General features: G+C 38.6%; 1 protein-coding gene across 1 annotated transcript in view; it reads right to left on the bottom strand.

The window, feature by feature from the left end:
* Positions 1 to 18,601, bottom strand: part of LOC135077327 (supervillin-like) — a 296,862-nt gene that overhangs the window by 17,579 nt on the left and 260,682 nt on the right. The window contains exons 15-23 of the mRNA XM_063971855.1: positions 14,634 to 14,744; positions 12,241 to 12,407; positions 5,132 to 5,313; positions 4,948 to 5,043; positions 4,668 to 4,768; positions 4,434 to 4,605; positions 3,888 to 4,056; positions 3,027 to 3,178; positions 2,123 to 2,283 (exon numbers count right to left, since the gene is read on the bottom strand). Of these exons, the coding sequence (XP_063827925.1) occupies positions 2,123 to 2,283; positions 3,027 to 3,178; positions 3,888 to 4,056; positions 4,434 to 4,605; positions 4,668 to 4,768; positions 4,948 to 5,043; positions 5,132 to 5,313; positions 12,241 to 12,407; positions 14,634 to 14,744 (1,311 nt within the window). The remainder of the gene's footprint in view (positions 1 to 2,122; positions 2,284 to 3,026; positions 3,179 to 3,887; positions 4,057 to 4,433; positions 4,606 to 4,667; positions 4,769 to 4,947; positions 5,044 to 5,131; positions 5,314 to 12,240; positions 12,408 to 14,633; positions 14,745 to 18,601) is intronic.

Here is an 18,601-nt window from a genome sequence, read left to right on the forward strand (position 1 = left end):
AACGATTACTATGAATAAATAATTTTTGATTATTATGTGGATATTTCATTTAAAAACCTTTTAAAATGCCTATTTTTTTAACAATTATAATTTCTTGGACATAGTAATTTTGATAGGTAATGTTATCGTAAACGCCCGAATATCTATAGACTGTGACAGCAAAAATATTGTATGCGCCATAAATGGTATAAATACTCATTATTTTTGTTTTATTTTTAGTCATATATTTAAATCTCTAAAAATAATTAACGTATGTCATTTTTCTTGTTATTAGCACACTTATGATTAAAGATATTTAAAAAAAACCTTCTCCTGTAAAATTTGGTTTTTGTCGGTTGCGCTAAAATGGCGGTAAAGGCTCGATATTGTTGACGACATTGAGTGGACATTCTTTTAAATACCTTCGGGAAGAAAACTCTCTGTACGTAGGTAAAGTCCAGTAATTTGGTAGTTTTGTCTGGAAAGTTTTAAAAAAGTTGATGTGCTCGTCCCGAATATCAACTTTGCAAGTGAGTGTGCGAGCAAGACAACAGTATAATTACGCCCGAGCGATAAGGACAGGGTAGCTAAGGGTCATTGTACGAAATTCTATCTGCTCGGCAACCGTACTTTAGGCAAACCTATCATTTAGTACCAAATGACTGGAATAGGAGTACATATTGTTGTGTGGTGTTACCTGAACGCGCCTCCTGCCCTTGACCTGCAGGAGCATCGTGGGCTTGGCCCCGTGCGCGGGCACGCAGGCGGCGGAGGCCGAGCGGAGCGCCACGTTCGAGAAGTCCTCTTTGGTGGCCAGAGGTGACCATCGATGGTTTTAACCTTATCTTTTATCAAACCGCATCGAGATGAGAGACCGAGATCAAGATGACGAAAGACAGAATCACTTTTAAGCTATAGCAGGTCTGTTCATCTCTCCGAGTAGGCATCGAAAACAAAACACGCTTGGTTTAACCGCCGTTTACTCCACAAGTGATTCGCGAGCGAGTAGTGAGTGACGTACGCGAGCGTATACGCTATGGAAAGAAGAAAAAATACACGCGTGGTGCGCTAGATGGCAACACAGCTGGTAGCAGTCAGTCCTATCGCATCGGCACAGTGCCGATCACTGACGTATGTAAACCTAACAGTGCACGACTTACTAAAGCCTGGTCCGTGAGCACGTAGAATCCCGTCCAATGACCCCAAGCTGCCCAGCCTTGTCGCTCGCACGTAATTATGTTGCTGTCGCGCTCGCACACACACTGCGGGCGCGCGTCGCACAGTCGTGACAGCAATATAATTACGCGCGAGCGATAAGGATAGGTAGCTTGGGGTCATTGGACGGGATTCTACGTGCTCACGGACCAGGCTTTACACCATATTGTTGACGGCATTGAGTAAACACTTTTTTAAATACCTTCGCGATGAAAACTTTCTGTATTTGGGCTCAGGACAGTCTGTCCTGGGTTGTCGAAATATCTGTCTGAAAACGTTCTGTACGTAGTACATAATATTATTATTGTGTTGTTACCTGAACGCGCCTCCTGCCCTTGACCTGCAGGAGCATCGTGGGCTTGGCCCCGTGCGCGGGCACGCAGGCGGCGGAGGCCGAGCGGAGCGCCACGTTCGAGAAGTCCTCTTTGGTGGCGAGCGACCATCGATGGTTTTAACAACCTTATCATTTATCAAGCCGCATCGAGATGAGACCGAGATCAAGATGACGAAAGACAGAATTACTTTTAAGCTATAGCAGGCCTGTTCATCCCCCCGAGTAGGCAAAAAACAAAACACGCGCGGCGTACCCGCCGTTTACTTCACAAGTGATTCACGAGCGAGTAGTGAGTGACGTACGCGCGCGTATACGCTATGGAAAGAAGAAAAAATACACGCGTGGTGCGCTAGATGGCAACACAGCTTGTAGCAGTCAATCCTATCGCATCGGCACAGTGCCGATCACTGACTTATGTAAACCTAACAGTGCACGACTTACTACACCATATTGTTGACGGCATTGAGTAGACACTTTTTTAAATACCTTCGCGATGAAAACTTTCTGTATTTGGGCTCAGGACAGTCTGTCCTGGGTTGTCCAAATATGGGTCTGAAAACGTTCTGTACGTAGTATATTGTTGTGTGGTGTTACCTGAACGCGCCTCCTGCCCTTGACCTGCAGGAGCATCGTGGGCTTGGCCCCGTGCGCGGGCACGCAGGCGGCGGAGGCCGAGCGGAGCGCCACGTTCGAGAAGTCTTCTTTGGTAGCCAGAGCCGCTAGGGCTTCGGCCGCTAGACCGCAGTTCGCCGTCACTGAAGAAGGAAAAAATATGGTCAAAATGGGTTCATTTGTTTAAAGCCTGGTCCGTGAGCACGTAGAATTTTGACCAATGACCCCAAGCTACCCATCCTTATCGCTCGCGCGTAATTATGTTGCTGTCGCGCTCGCACACTCACTGCGGGGGCGCCCGCCCGATCGCACAATCGCGACAGCAATATAATTACGCGCGAGCGATAAGGATGGGGTAGCTTGGGGTTATTGGACAAAATTCTACGTGCTCACGGACCAGGCTTTAGGAGCTAGCATGCCATAGACACCAGATAGCTCCATGAAAGTTTTGATAAAATCTCTTTGTTTCCTTCGGAGGTTTAAAAAATTAAATCATGAACATCTATATGACCGACAAAGTAGTCGTAATGGGAGTGTCTAGATGTTTATAATTTTGAGATGGAACACAGAAAGTGTCCATGCTTTTGTTTGGTAAATAAATTGTGGAGACGCTCTCACTGGGATATCTAATACTTGACTTACGCACTCATTGTAGAAACTAGGCAGTTTCTTTTTTTTTAGAAAAAAATCTTTTGGGCCACACAGGATCACCTAGTCATAAGCAAAGCTACAATGTGCATCAAATAACGGATACAATCATACCTAATTACTTTTTTAGGTAATCGTAGAAAATAATCCCCGATTAGAAAAATGACCTGACCGGTTGGCAAGGTTGTCTGATACTCCAACCACAAGACACAAGTAATCATCTCATTATCAAACTTACCCTTCTCCTTGAAGAGTTGTTCGCGAATAGTAGAAGGTGGTGCCACGTACTCCTCCCGGAGGTCGGTACGGGCAGCCAATGCTTTGAGAGGGTTCCGCGAGGCAGCGTGACGCCTCTCGCGCTTGGCACGACGCGCCCAGTCGCTCGCCAGTCTGTGGGGAAACAAATATACAGTCGTTAGAGATGACTTATTGGACTCGTCTCATAACGAATGCTCCAAGACGGTTGTTGGGGCATTCGTTGTGAGATTGGAAACGCAGAAGTGATTGAATTAATGTTTAACGAAAAAGATCTCTAAGTAGCAGTAAAGAGAAAAAAAGGTTACATCCAAGAATACACATTAGACTAAATAAAGCCCGGTCTCCGAGCACGTAGAATTTTGTCCAATGACCCCAAGCTACCCATCCTTAGCGACTGTGCGACGGGCGCTCGCAGTGAGTGTGCGAGCGCGACAGCAATATAATTACGCGGAAGCGATAAGGATGGGTAGTTTGGGGTCATTGGACGAAATTCTACGTGCTCGGCGATTAGACTAAATACATTTAAATTAAAAAATACTCGACAAATATCCAGATTCTGGTATTAGCATAGTCATTGATGACCGTTGGGGCCGAAAAGTTCTGGAGTGGCAATAACAGGACTTGTGGAACCACGGTCTGGTGAAGGTCACGCGTGGATGCCGGCAGCGCAGGACTGGTCTTTGTGGAAATCCTTAAACGAATCCATTGTCCAGCAGTTGAAACGAAGTAATAAAGCTCGTTTAGGAATACGAGTCCACATGACGAAAAAAGTCTTACAGCATAGAATGTTTAATCTATACATAACAGAAAGTTTGTCAAACTTGATATTTTTTCCACTCACAATTGCCTAGACCCGCTATCAATGGCGTCGAGGTCCACGTCTCCTCCCAGGTCGTGGGTCCTCTCCTGCTGCTGTAGAGGCGCGAAGAACGCGTGGAAGGTCTCATCATCAGCCCTGGGTACCCTCACAGCGCACCCGGTCTTCTCTGCACCGGGGGAGCCTTCGTCTTCTGTAAGAAGATTAATTGGTTAACGATTTGTAAAACAAATAAAAGACAGATCGCCTTAAATATAGGAATATGGTGTGAACCTGGTCATAGTTATACAATTGCACGGTGGGGACTCCCGAAGCAAAGAATTATATTCCTTTTTGGACAATTACCTAGTACACTGGAATTAAAATGTGTGGAGCCTATAAGCTGGCAAGTATTAAATCATATTTTTTACCATCACCATAATGCTGATGCACCACACGCATGATGCTGACCGAAGCGGTCCCGGTGCCTTCAGCTTATCGCTTTCATCAAAGAACTTTATTTTTTTTTATGCATAACAAGGCAGGTATTTGACCACAATCACTTGCTGCAAATCATTAGGAGTGACTCACTCTCTTCCAGCCTCGAGCTGATGCTCTCGCTGACGGAGTGGCTGCGCTTGAACGACTCGCGGTCGGGCCGCGCCGGCTCCTTCGGCTTCCCGACGGCGGCTGCGCTGACCACAGCGCACGACGCTGACCGAAGCGGGCCCGGTGCCTTCAGCTTATCGCTTTCATCAAAGACCTGCTGCAAATCGTTAGGAGTGACTCACTCTCTTCCAGCCTCGAGCTGATGCTCTCGCTGACGGAGTGGCTGCGCTTGAACGACTCGCGGTCAGTTCGCGTGGGCTTCTTTTCTCCTTCAGCTTTTTCATTGCTGTCACTATCAAAGCATCGACTAGGAACATCTAGGAACAAACAATGACTCACTCTCTTCCAGCCTCGAGCTGATGCTCTCGCTGACGGAGTGGCTGCGCTTGAACGACTCGCGGTCAGTTCGCGCGGGCTCCTTTCCTCCTTCAGCTTTTTCATTGCTGTCACTATCAAAGCATCGACTAGGAACATCTAGGAACAAACAATGACTCACTCTCTTCCAGCCGCGAGCTGATACTCTCGCTGACGGAGTGGCTGCGCTTGAACGACTCGCGGTCGTGCCGCGCCGGCTCATTCGGCGGCGGCTGCGCTGACCACAGCGCATGATGCTAACCGAAGCGGTCCCGGTGCCTTCAGCTTATCGAATAACTTGCTGCAAATCAAATGGAGTGACTCACTCTCTTCCAGCCTGGAGCTGATGCTCTCGCTGACGGAGTGGCTGCGCTTGAATGACTCGCGGTCGGGCCGCGCCGGCTCCTTCGGCTTCTCGACAGCGGCCGCGCTGACCACAGCGCATGATGCTGACCGAAGCGGACCGGAGGGGAACCCGTTAGGCGGCGATGATGGCTGTTTGCGAGATCTGTAAAAGAAATTATTTTAGTTTTACGGTTTGTGTTTGGATCACGCAGGGAAACTCCGAGCATAGCACGCTACGTCGCCCTTTGGGTGACCTTGAGCCTTCTTATGAGACCTGAATGTCTCCAACTTCCTCATTGGCCGTAGAGCAATTCCAAGTATACCATCAATAAAAGCCTAATTAGAGTCATCAAACCTCTCAGTCATTCAATTAGAGCCATTAGAACTTCATAACTATGAGTTGTTTTCTATGTGTAAGCTGAGGACACGTGTCTCCAGCTGACACATCTGTATCTTCGTAAATATTTATGCTACGATAATGTATTATACCTCACAAATTACAGTCGAATCCAAATAGTAGGCTTTCCACTTTTCAAGACTTTAGCTCAAATACTGTTAAAACCACGATCAAAAAACTATGTGCGAGCTGGAGTACCGTGTCTCCAGCTTACACATCTGTATCTTCGTAAATATTTAAGCTACATCAATGTTTTATATCTCATAAATTAAAGTCGAATAAAAAAACCCGACTTCAATTCTTTCAAAGCTTTATTTCGAACCGTTTTCGAACTACGAACCGATACGTATGTGTAAGCTGGTGACACGTAACACACGGTGGATTATTAAAACCGTATAAGTTAGAGTTGCGTTTTAAAGATCAAATAATTCGTTATAATTAAAGTACACACGAGACATAATTTCAAATCTCTAGGCCTCTTAGTTTCAGAATTAAAAGCCAAAAACTATTTTCCCGCCAAATAATTCAAATAATATGGGTCGACTGCGACGTTGCCGTTCCGTGCGTCCACTAGAGCAGTCGAATTTGAACCTAAAAACTAGTACTGTTTGAATCATTTTTATTTGTAGTTTAAATCATTTAATTTCGATTATAAGAATTTTAGACTAGGAGCCGGCTGATTTCTGTATTGAGTACTTAATAACCTATATTTTATTAATAAGAAAAAGCTAGGTAAAACAAAATTATATTTTAATATACAAGTATAATAACGAACTTGTTTCCAAAGACTCAAATATTTGTGGCGTTTCTAAACGCAACCACTTTAATTTTTATTTAAATACCGTGAAGTCCCACGATTCTGCCACGTCAAGTGGCAAAAATGGGCAACAACTATACAGGGTGGAAACGTTAAGTGATCTCACTCGATTATTTCTTAACTATACAAGATATTAAAAAACTGGTTACTGATCCTGAAAGTGCTTAATGAGCTCTTTCAAACGGTACCAATAATAAGTTACAGAATAAACTGGATCTATCTGAAAATTCAATGTTTCCAGCTTCCATACTAAATGTATGCCAGACACACAATATTAGAAGTGTAATTTTTTTAATTTAATAATAAATACTTAAAATAAACTCGTAAATTGTATTCTTATTTTAAATTATTAATGAAAAACATTGGTTTTAGGCTTTACTTGCTATAATATTGTCAAGAGATGAGTGTCATGACTGTGGTAGTACTAAATGTATGGAAGAAGGAAACATTGAATTTTTGGTTAGATCCAGTTTATTCTGTAACCTATTATTGATACCATTGGATAGAGCTTGTGAAGCACTTTTAGAATCAGTAATCAGTTTTACGATATCATTATGTAGTTTTTAAAATAATGTGACTTTACCAAATGTATGGAAGCTGGAAACATTGAAGTTTCGGATAGATCCAGTTTATTCTGTAACCTATTATTAATACCGTTTGATAGAGCTCATGAAGCACTTTCAGGATCAATAACTAGTTTATTGATATCTTGTATAGTTTAGAAATAATCGAGTGAGATCACTTATCGTTTCCACCCTGTATTTTGCTCTATGGTTACAAACAGATTTTGCATGACATTGACAGATATATGTCAAAATCCACCAATCACGCAGCATTTGGACCTCGCATCTACGTATTGCCATCTGGCGGATTTTCCAATCGCGAAAGCCCTCATTGAATTCTTCTTCTTTTGTTGAAAAAAAAAAAAATTAACAACATTAACATCACAAATCACAATCACTACTAAGACATCACAAAATAGACGAAACACAGCATTTGCACAGAATTGGCCGTAGCTTAGATTAATAAAACCCGTAAGGATCTATATCCATAGCCGTAAAACTTGTATTAAAAAAAAAGATGACAGTTGACTGCAATATTGAGAAACAGTCAGTGTTGCCAGAAGGTTACTTTTGTAACCTTTTAGCTGATTTTTGAACTGCTTTGGTTTACTTTTAGGTTACACTAATGAAAAGGTTACTTTTAGGTGATTTAGTTAGTAAAATATGATTTATCTGTGGTAATTAAATAGATTAATTAGATTTACGAATCTCTGATGGATGAGTGATACCCGACCCGAGGTTTCCGCCAACTGGGACCGCAATCAACTAGGACCGCGGTCCCAATCGCCAGATCAGTAAAAATTAAATACTTTTCTGGGACCATTCATAAAGGACAATGACCAAAAATGTATGGAGTGTGGTCCAAATGTCAACCACCACCTACCTATGTAGTAAAATAGTCTACTAAATACTGATTCATTATAACAAAACCGCAATCAAAAATATGCTGTCAGTAAAAAGTTATGACTGAATGAAAAGTCATGTTTTTACCTTTTCATCTGAAAATTAATGTTCTTGATATTCGATGGCTCCTACGTATAAAGGCGAAACTGCCGCTTACGCCTTTTTCCAATTATTTAAGCAATGATTTCATTTTGCTCTAATCTATAACGTCAGTAAGAAAAAAAAAATTTTTTTCCATTAGATACAAAATAAAATTTTAGGCAAATAGGCGTATGTGCAAAACTACGCCACGTATAAAGCCCAATCATACGATTCGTCAATCTATACGAGTAGTTGCTTACATAAATATATATTTTTTATAATCCAAATCTTAAATAAAGCCATGAAAATATTTAGCGAATTGTTTTATTTATAAATTATGACACATTATATAGTTATTTAATTTTTAGCGTTAAGAGTCGCATCTCAAACTAATTTGAAAATTATAAATAACTTGAAAAAATCGAACTGCCTAAGGCATCGTGGGTTCAATTCCCGCCTTAGGCAGTTCGATTTTTTCAAGTTATTTATAATTTTTAAAAATATGACACATTATGATAAAAGACCTAACTAAATCTCGAGCACAGTATATGGGCGTATTTGCGTTAAATCGTAATAACGATACATTAAACAACTTTTTCTAACTGATTTATTATTAATATAGCACATGATAACAATTAAAATAATTACATGCATAAATAAAGAGAGTAATCGCTTAAAATATTATATTTACGTTGTCATTTAAGTCTCTTTACGTTGAACAATATACATGAAAATATAGAAATGTGACGACGTAAAAGGGCAATGCGTAAAATCTCAAAATATATAAGAAAAATATAAAAATTGATAACAGCAGTAGCAAAAGCATTACATGTTAAGGCTAAATGTGAAATTTCATTAAATTCGTTTTAGTAGGTCAGAAGATATGACCCAAAAATATGGTTCTGGCCACTAAAATGGCTCTCCTGTAAAATTTACTTTTTTCACTTACGCCAGTATACGTAGGAGCCATCGAATATCATTCTATCCATCGCACATTTCGGACTAATCTATGCATATTATGTCATGTCGCTTAGTGTGCCGTGTTAGATTCTCGCTAAAAGAAAAAAAAAACTCAGAAGAAAGACAACAATATTGGAATTATGGTCGGGTGGTCGCTGCTCCGCCCCTATTGGTTGTAGGGTGATGTTATAATATAACCTAAAACCATCCTTGATAAATGGGCTATCCATAACAAAAAGAATTTTTCAAATCGGACCAGTAGTTCCTGAGATTAGCGCGTAAACTACTACAATTTTTCATACAGTCATAACTTTTTACTGACAGTTTATTTATTTTTCGTCCCATACTGAAACTTAATCTCTATTTAATGGACCATAAGCCAATATAGGTCTCATTAGTGGTGGACATTTGGACCACTTTTGGTCATTGTCCTTTTAGTACGATACCGATTTTGGCTTGAATAATATATTTTTTTAAGTTATCTATGAGTGAACCTAGTCGCTGGAAGAAAAATATTTAATTTTTATCGATCCAGCGACTGGGACCACTGTCCCAGTTAATTGCGGTCCCAGTAGCCGGAATCTACGGCCCGATCGCGAACGTCTTCGCTTTCGCTTCGCGAAGCCCACACTCGGCCTCGTCGGCACGCGCACCGACGATCGCCAAACGGCTAGAGTACCTTCTGTACTCGCCACTCTGCCCGGTGAAGCTGGAAAAGCTCCTCCAGCTACCAGCGCGCGTCCCTTCAAAAAAAAAAAAAAAAGCCGGAAACCTCCCCGACCCGACCGTGGATCACCAGTATTCTACTACACAGTAAAGTATAGGGTAAGGTGGGGCACAATGTTACACGGGGTACAATGTTACAATGCATATTTCTCCGTCCCTTTCTATTAGTTGTATGATGTTCAGCGGCTCAGTTCAGCAGCTCTTATGAGCTTGACAAACGTGTATACCAACATCATACAACTAATAGAAAGGGACGGAGAAATATGCATTGTAACATTGTACCCCGTGTAACATTGTGCCCCACCTTACCCTACCTAGGTTATTAAAAGTTGATCGATCTGTGATAAATAATTTACCTGATTAATTAGTTTTATGAAGTAGGAATTTTATTTCATTAGTGATACCCGACAAGAACGTAGATCATCGGATTTCTAGTAAAGTGTATCTACCTTAATTATTAAAAATGTTAATTGATCTGTGATAATAATCAAGCTGAATAAAAATGTTTTTGATTGTTATTTTAGTATTTCATTCTAGCTATTATATTTCCAAGAATAACCTGGTTTTGCCATGTCTGAATACAGTTTTTTTTTCGGTTTCGGTAAAACCGGTTTTGTGACCCCCTAAATCCCACCCTTACGTTCATATAAAAAGAATGTGCGTAATCTATACGTACATAAGGCACCTAAAATAATAGAGAGGAAAGAATTGATTGTATTGAACAATGAACCGTCTCAGCTATAAAAGACCCACTAAACTGAACTGTCCCACCAAACACATTGATAGGGGGCGCCACCATTGTTCACCTGTATATACAAGGTTTCCCAAAAAGTACTGTCAAGCCGAAGCCCAGAGGTAGAGTATCACTAGGGCTATCCGAATACTCGATTTTTTCAAGTTATTTATAATTTTCAGATGATTATGATAATGATGAAAATCTTTATCATATTTCAAAAACTGGGATAAAATCTATCCTACGTCCTTTCCCGGGACTCAACCATCTCTATGCCAAATTTCATCAAAATCGGTTCAGTGGTTTAGGCGTGAAAGCAAGACAAAGTTACTTTCACATTTATAATATTAGTATAGATGCAATGTTTTTGCCTCGATTAAATAAAACATTGTGATCAAAATAAAAACTTATTATCAAAATATTTTATAGGTTATTAGGTACTCAATACAGAAATCAGCCGGCTCCTAGTCTAAAATTCTTATAATCGAAATTAAATGATTTAAACTACAAATAAAAATGATTCAAACAGTACTAGTTTTTAGGTTCAAATTCGACTGCTCTAGTGGACGCACGGAACGGCAACGTCGCAGTCGACCCATATTATTTGAATTATTTGGCGGGAAAATAGTTTTTGGCTTTTAATTCTGAAACTAAGAGACCTAGAGATTTGAAATTATGTCTCGTGTGTACTTTAATTATAACGAATTATTTGATCTTTAAAACGAAACTCTAACTTATACGGTTTTAATAATCCACCGTGTGTTACGTGTCACCAGCTTACACATACGTATCGGTTCGTAGTTCGAAAACGATTCGAAATAAAGCTTTGAAAGAATTGAAGTCGGGTTTTTTTATTCGACTTTAATTTATGAGATATAAAACATTGATGTAGCTTAAATATTTACGAAGATACAGATGTGTAAGCTGGAGACACGGTACTCCAGCTCGCACATAGTTTTTTGATCGTGGTTTTAACAGTATTTGAGCTAAAGTCTTGAAAAGTGGAAAGCCTACTATTTGGATTCGACTGTAATTTGTGAGGTATAATACATTATCGTAGCATAAATATTTACGAAGATACAGATGTGTCAGCTGGAGACACGTGTCCTCAGCTTACACATAGAAAACAACTCATAGTTATGAAGTTCTAATGGCTCTAATTGAATGACTGAGAGGTTTGATGACTCTAATTAGGCTTTTATTGATGGTATACTTGGAATTGCTCTACGGCCAATGAGGAAGTTGGAGACATTCAGGTCTTATGAGGCCCATAGTAAGCGACTGCGTCTCAGATCCATATATCATCACTGGCAAAACACACTGGATGCGAGCGGCGCAGAACCGGTCTTTGTGGAAAACCTTGGGGAAGGCTTTTGTCCAGCAGTGGACGTCTTTCGGCTGAAAAGAACGAACGGTTTGTGTTGCTATAGGCATGATGAACAAGAACATGTCTCTTAAATTTTAGCATTATAATGTGACTGACTTCTGTAGTGGTGTGACATAAATCAATCCCCTTAGTTAATAAGACAGGATAGAAATCGGGTGACTATTTTCACAGTATATCATACAAAGACGTATGCAAGATTTACGGAATTTTAAAACAAATGTTTGGTTTTGTATACAAAACTGATGATATATTATCTGTAAGCTTGAAAGTCAAGAATACACTATGAAACTAACTGTTGGATGATGTTTTCAGCTCTCAGTGATCTCAAACTAAAATACGTAAAATTTTCCACATAAATGTTGAAAGATTTCATTGAGATTGTCCCTGATGTATTCAAGGTGTAATTCTTCATATCAAGCCGAAATCATCATCATCATTAACAGATAATTTGGAAGTCAAACGACCCGCTCTTACTGGGAAAAAAGAAGCCATTTTTCTGACACCATTCCATTTTAAAACATACCTGAATGTGTTCGGAGCTGGTACCCCAGGCGAGGCGACGGCGGCGGGCGGCGTTGCGACCGGCGGCGGCGTGAGCGGCGGCGTGGCAGTGGCCACCTTGTCCCGTTCCAGCCGTCCCGCTACGGTGAACAGGGACGCATCGCTCTGTGGGACGCGTTTGCGCCATCCCTTTGGAAGAAACAAAAACAATTGAAGCTAGATCAAAGACGTATACCAAGTGGGGACGCTTGCTTCATAGGGGTGATGAGAAGTTCATGTTGTAATGAAATGGTTTCGATAGAAATCAATGTAATAATAATAATAATGTAATGGTACAGAGACGACGCTACTAGATGATTGTCGAATGACGGGACAGTAACAAAATTGTATTGTTTTAAAAACTTGTCACATTGTACACATATTTGAGCTGACAAATTGATACATATAGTGTAGACCTTCGATTAAAAAGAGCTAAATAATTATGTAGTTGTTAAAAAACTTATTAAACTGTCAAGTATATTAACATTACAATTTAATAACCTGTCAAGGTGTATAAACTCGCGTAACCTTTGTAAGTGTTCACACCAAGTTGGTTACTCAAACTTATTGTTAGCGAATTGAACTTGCTAATAATTCCCGTTTTGTGGTCAAATGAATCACTTATCAAGCTGTTACTCACGCATTGTCCTTTGTCGAAATTCCCAAGTTAAGTTTATTTATAAGTAAGTAATTGGATGTTTTATAGGCTTAGATTCTACGTGCTTCCCATTTGATTTTGGTTCAAATAATTATCTAGCACATTACCAGCGTATGTTCTAGAATCTAGATTCTACCATAAAGCATGACAAACGCTAAAAGATCGTCATTCTGTACATTCTGATGAATCAAATATAATATTTAATATTTATCTTTCTTCCAAAGCTATTCTGTTTTCGTTAACTCAGACTCCCAAGTTGTCTTTGAGCTTACGCTAACAATTAATTGCATTTAATTGTTCCTCATTTCTTTGAAACTTCAAGGATGGTAAACTTATTTTGTTTATCCCGACTCCATAAATGGAAGGAAGGGTTACGATTTTAATCAGCGGTTTAGCTCAACCAAAAAAGGTCACGCGCACATCCACTGCACATATCCCAAGAATATAGGAAACGCGGCAAAAACGGAAAGCCTTGATCTTTGCGTACGCGCAGCCTTAAGTGCAAAGGCTACACTTATTAACGCAATTATTTCGGTTGGCTTGACCGCAGTGAGGTCGACGTATGATTTAAGTGACATTGTGACACTAGCAACTTTTCCATTATTGTTATGGGCGATTGTTTAACACGTCCTGTAACTTGTGAGTAGTTGGAAAGATTTCTTGCAAGCAGAATTCAATCAAGAGGCAGATGAATGAACGATTGGTCGAAAGAAAGAGTGAGCAGTTGATCAATTTACCTAGTTCTTGCTCATGATATTAAAAAATAAGGAACTTTTCGAATTGGTTTAGAAATTCCGGAGTTTTCACGACCTGTTACACTTCTTCCAAAGCTCAGTATAATAAACAATTTTGCAAGATCTCTGCCTCTATAACCGTCCAATGTCAATAACAACTCGTTTGCTACAATATTGCCTATTGTATTGATACGCAGAGTACCTATGTACACGTCGCAATCAAATATTAATAAAGTATCAGTTGTTATATTTTGTCATTAATTTCATTTAACGCTATTAGTGAACAAGCAAGACATTGATCAACTAAATAAATAACAAACGCCAATTACATGTTTCCTAATAACAATATGAAAACAAGAAACGGACCGCCAATCGTCGTTTGTTTTTAAATTAATTGTATTTATTTATAAATAAAAAAATATTATTATGATGTAATAAACAATATTTCAGTCAGAATCCCATAAATTATAAATATATTATGATGTGGAGTTTCAAAATAAGCGACTGTAGAAATTATGGAATTAATGTATGATTGGAAATAGGAAATAGACAGAGTAAATACTTTTCGGCCTAATTCTACAAGCGTGGAGTCAGTGATTGATCCTTCATTGTCCTGGCAAAATCAGAATTATTCCTCAACCGAGTCCAAAACAAAGTAGTCGATTTATTCGTTTATCTAGGAACAAAATTATACTGATCATGTCTGTCATGTCAGCCGTTTGGTGTAGTGGTTCTAAACGGACTACTATGCCGAGAGGTCCCGGGTTCGATTCCCGGCCGGGCAGAAATTGAAATAATGAATTTTAATTCCTGTGACGGGTCTGGGTGTTTTCTATGTATAACATGTATGTATTTACAAAAAAAAAAAGTATTTAAGTATGTTTATATCCGTTGTCTAGTACCCACAGTACAAGCTCTGCTTAGTTTGGGGCTAGCGGCGCAGTGTAAAAATGTCCAAGGATATTTATTTATTTATTTATTTACCTGGGCCGCTGTTTCGAGCTTGTTCCGTCTGTCTGCTAGGATATTCTCTCCCAACTCGTTGTCCTCTATTTGAACCTTCTTCTTTTCGTCCACAGCAGCGTTTAGAGATTCCTGTAACAATAAAACAATATTTTTTAGTATAGTATTAGCAGACTGCAACTAAACGCCCTTGGAGCTCAGAACTTTCGAAGTTCAATAAAAACTGTGAGCACATTATTAGGTACTTTAACCAAAATCGAAAAAGTGCCGAAGATAAAAAAAAAAAAAACTTGTCTAATTTAACAAATATTCAGTCCTACAGGGAAGAGATGCGATTTTTTCAGCTTTAAGTTAATAATAACATTAGTACTAATAATTTTGAGTCTTTTTTATGCACTCGGCAACCATATAATGTGCAATTAAATAACAGGAAAAGGAATTTATTTATTTATTTTAGTTTGTACATAATATTAATTAGCACTGCTAAGTACTATAGATATTAATGTTTGCACTGAAGTAATGAAATTTTATGGCTTATTAACGCTAAAATATCATAATTATGCAATTGCAACGGGAAGTAAATATTTACTGCAGTATCTACTTGTTATACCTACAAAATGCTGTTCACAAGATAACGATACGCTAGGTATTTATTTAATTAAACTGAAAAAACTGAATGAAACAACTTGAATTGTTATCAATGAAATTATCATGCGACAGGAAATTGACTCAAAACAAGTTGGATGGCTCATTGAAGCCTTATCAAAATGAGTTCAGTAAAGTGCATGTTGATTCTAAAGACAATACCACTTTTTATGTTAAGTACATTTTTATTTTAATTAATGTAGCGTCTTCGGTTATGTAGGTACCGAGATAACCTATATTTTATGAATTAGTCATAAGAAAGCAACAACTAACTTCAATTATAATATTTGTACAGACAATTTCCATTAGTTCCATTACTTTAACATGCAAATACTTAAGTAATATTGTTAAATAGCGAGCTCAGCATTAATTGGACGTAAGTAACCCACAATACCAATGCACTGAGCGACTACTAAGTGCGAGTTACTAAGAAATAACTCTTTTGAAGTTATGATCTAAGTAATTAGCGTACAATTATTATCAGAATGGTAATTTTTCAGTAAGCTTAAGGTATACCTATAATTGAATATCTTTGTGTGTTAAGTGCATTTTTACTTCATTAAAATTAAACCTAAACTCATCCTACATTTTGTAACCATCCAGCGTCACGTACCTTCAGTTCTGTTTGCTACCATGGTTTCAACGGAATTTAACAACCCTCTCACTCGTACCAAGATGATAGCATGAGCGACAGAGACAAATAGATACAAGAGGAATGTGTTAGGAATAGCCCCTCAGAACATCTTGTGAGAACATTTCTTCTGGATAAAATGGCTACTTAGGCCCGGTTTTTTGATTCGTAGTTAAAATAACCAATGGTCAAATTTGACAGATGTCAAATGACAAGTAGTTAAATATTAGAAGAAAATGTTTTTCGAACAATGGTTAGCTTGACTTTTAGTACATTTTTTAACTATTAGTTAACATTTTGTTAATATTTAACCATTAGTAGCAAAATTTAACAATTTGTTATTTTAACTATGAATCAAAAAACTGGGCCTTAATTATTCTAGACACATTCGACGGCTGTAGATACACGTGTAGCTACTGTTAATGAGCAAACATCAATAATTTTATCTGCATAATCAAGATCAATTAGAACGCATGCTATGCGTGCACGAGAAGAGTGTGAAACATTATAATAGGCCATAACAACTCTTCCGTCGTAGTGTAACATGCCATTGTTACGTCGTAGATTTGATTCACGATCGCGGGGCGTTACAACGAGAGCTTAATTAGTTATGTCATGTCATTACGCTGTGCGAATTTAATTTAGGCTCGGTTTCCACCAAAGCGGAGCGGAGAAGAGCGGAGCAGTGCGGAGACGAGGGGAGATGTGTGAGCTGTGCGTAGCTATCAGCTGTCAGTCTATTGCTATCTATGAAACACATCTCCGCACCACGCAGTCGCCGGTGATAAATTCTATAGAGAAACAAGTGCGCCCGATACTTCTTCGCTCAATCCATTTCCACCGAAACGGAGTGGAGATGTACAAATAATGTAATCTGATTGGTTTGAAAAAACTTCTCTGCTCCGCTCCGCCTTGGTGGACACCGGGCCTTACGCTGTGCGAATTAATTTAATTATTCTGAAGGCGACATGAAACGAAAACAAATTGTTGATAATAATATTATGATGCGTAACATGAAAAATTTCGTTAATTTACAAGAGAACACTGTCAATTCATACTTTCTCCGACGTTTCAGAACGCAATATTTTTTATTTATTACTTTCACATCGGTTTTGATAAGTGTTAAACGCGATATAATTGGTTTTATTTATTTAAAAATCATTTCTAATGATAATTACTTTCTCGAAGTGCATTAATGTCCGTCATAATTTTAGTGACACACTTATTCATACAATTATCGTTTTTGTATCATAAATCATCGGATATATTAGTGAGAGTGGTTTACAGAGGCTTGAGTAATATCGCTTACTAAATACAATGCCGTTGCAATTGCACTTAGGATGTGTAATCGGCCAATTAAAAATAACGCAATATCTTGCGACCCCTTTAGAATCAGTCATAAAACTGCAAATGCCAACACCATGTCGAAATAATGGTTAAACATTACACAATCAACAAATCGAATAAAACAAGTCTCTCACTCATTAATAACGACAATTTGTAAAACATGGATAGAATAAATAGCTTATTATTATAATCGTGACGTTTTAATCAGATTCTACTTAAGCACGAGAAATCAATATCTTTCGATAATAAAATACAGATATTATAAATTAAAAACTGGTTAAGTAAACAATAAAAACGTGCCTGTGCATTGTAGTCAGAATCCGGGTCGAATTTCTTGAAAACAGGCTTCAGTCCCCCATTTTTGGTTTTATTCTTCAGTTCTCCGATGACTGACCCAAAATTGAGCCCAGATGGGAACCCTGGCTGCTTCTGAAGACGCTTCAACAAAGGTTTTTCTTCAACCACTTCTTCTGGTTTCGATTCTGCCTGACTCACTTCATTTACCTTAACATCTTTGCTTAATTGCTTAAATTTATCAGCTATTTCATCAATTGAATCTTGAAATCTAAGAGCCTTTTCACTTCTAACTGGTTTTACCTTATTATGAATAAAAGATTCTTTTAATACATCGAATTCTTCAGCCTTTGGCTCATCAGTTTTATCTAATGATAGGTTATGAATAATAGATTGAATTTTATCATCGCACAAAACAGTTTTTTCAAGGAATTCTGTTAATCTTTCCTTGGGAGGGCTTTCCCTTTTAGGTATTGGTTTTTCAATAATTTTCTCTTTTTGCCTTTGTAGCAATTGACTTGGAGTTATCACATCGTTAAGTTCGATTGGTGTGATTTTTGGTACACCTTGAATATCTGCATTAAAAGTATTGGAAAAAACGGAGGTTATTTCTTCATTTTCTACAAGAGGCTCTTTTGGTGTTTTATTATCGTAACTGGTAAAAATATCATCAATTAACTTTTTTGATGCACTAAAATCTTTGACCCCATTTGTTTTGACAACATGCGGTATTTCTGGGAGAATTGGCTTGCTCGATACGATCAGTGGCTCGTGTTTCACAGAACTGAAAGTGGAATCATTAAATGGAGGTATCAATTTCTTCTTTTCAATACTATTATCTTTAGATGGCTCTACTGCTATGATTTGAGACGTATTTTTGTGTTCCTCTTTCTGAGAATAATCTATAAAAGATTCTTTCTTTTCAACATTGTCATGATTGATGAGATCTTTAGGTTTTTCTTGACTTTTAATATCTTTTGCTTCACTTTGCTGTGTTATAGTTAGTTGCTCCCGTTTGTTGGACAGCAGGTATTTCCATATTAAGTACAAGCACGTGGCGACTCCGATTATC

This window comes from Ostrinia nubilalis, chromosome 13 (genome assembly GCF_963855985.1).
Source record: "Ostrinia nubilalis chromosome 13, ilOstNubi1.1, whole genome shotgun sequence".
NCBI lineage: Eukaryota > Metazoa > Arthropoda > Insecta > Lepidoptera > Crambidae > Ostrinia > Ostrinia nubilalis.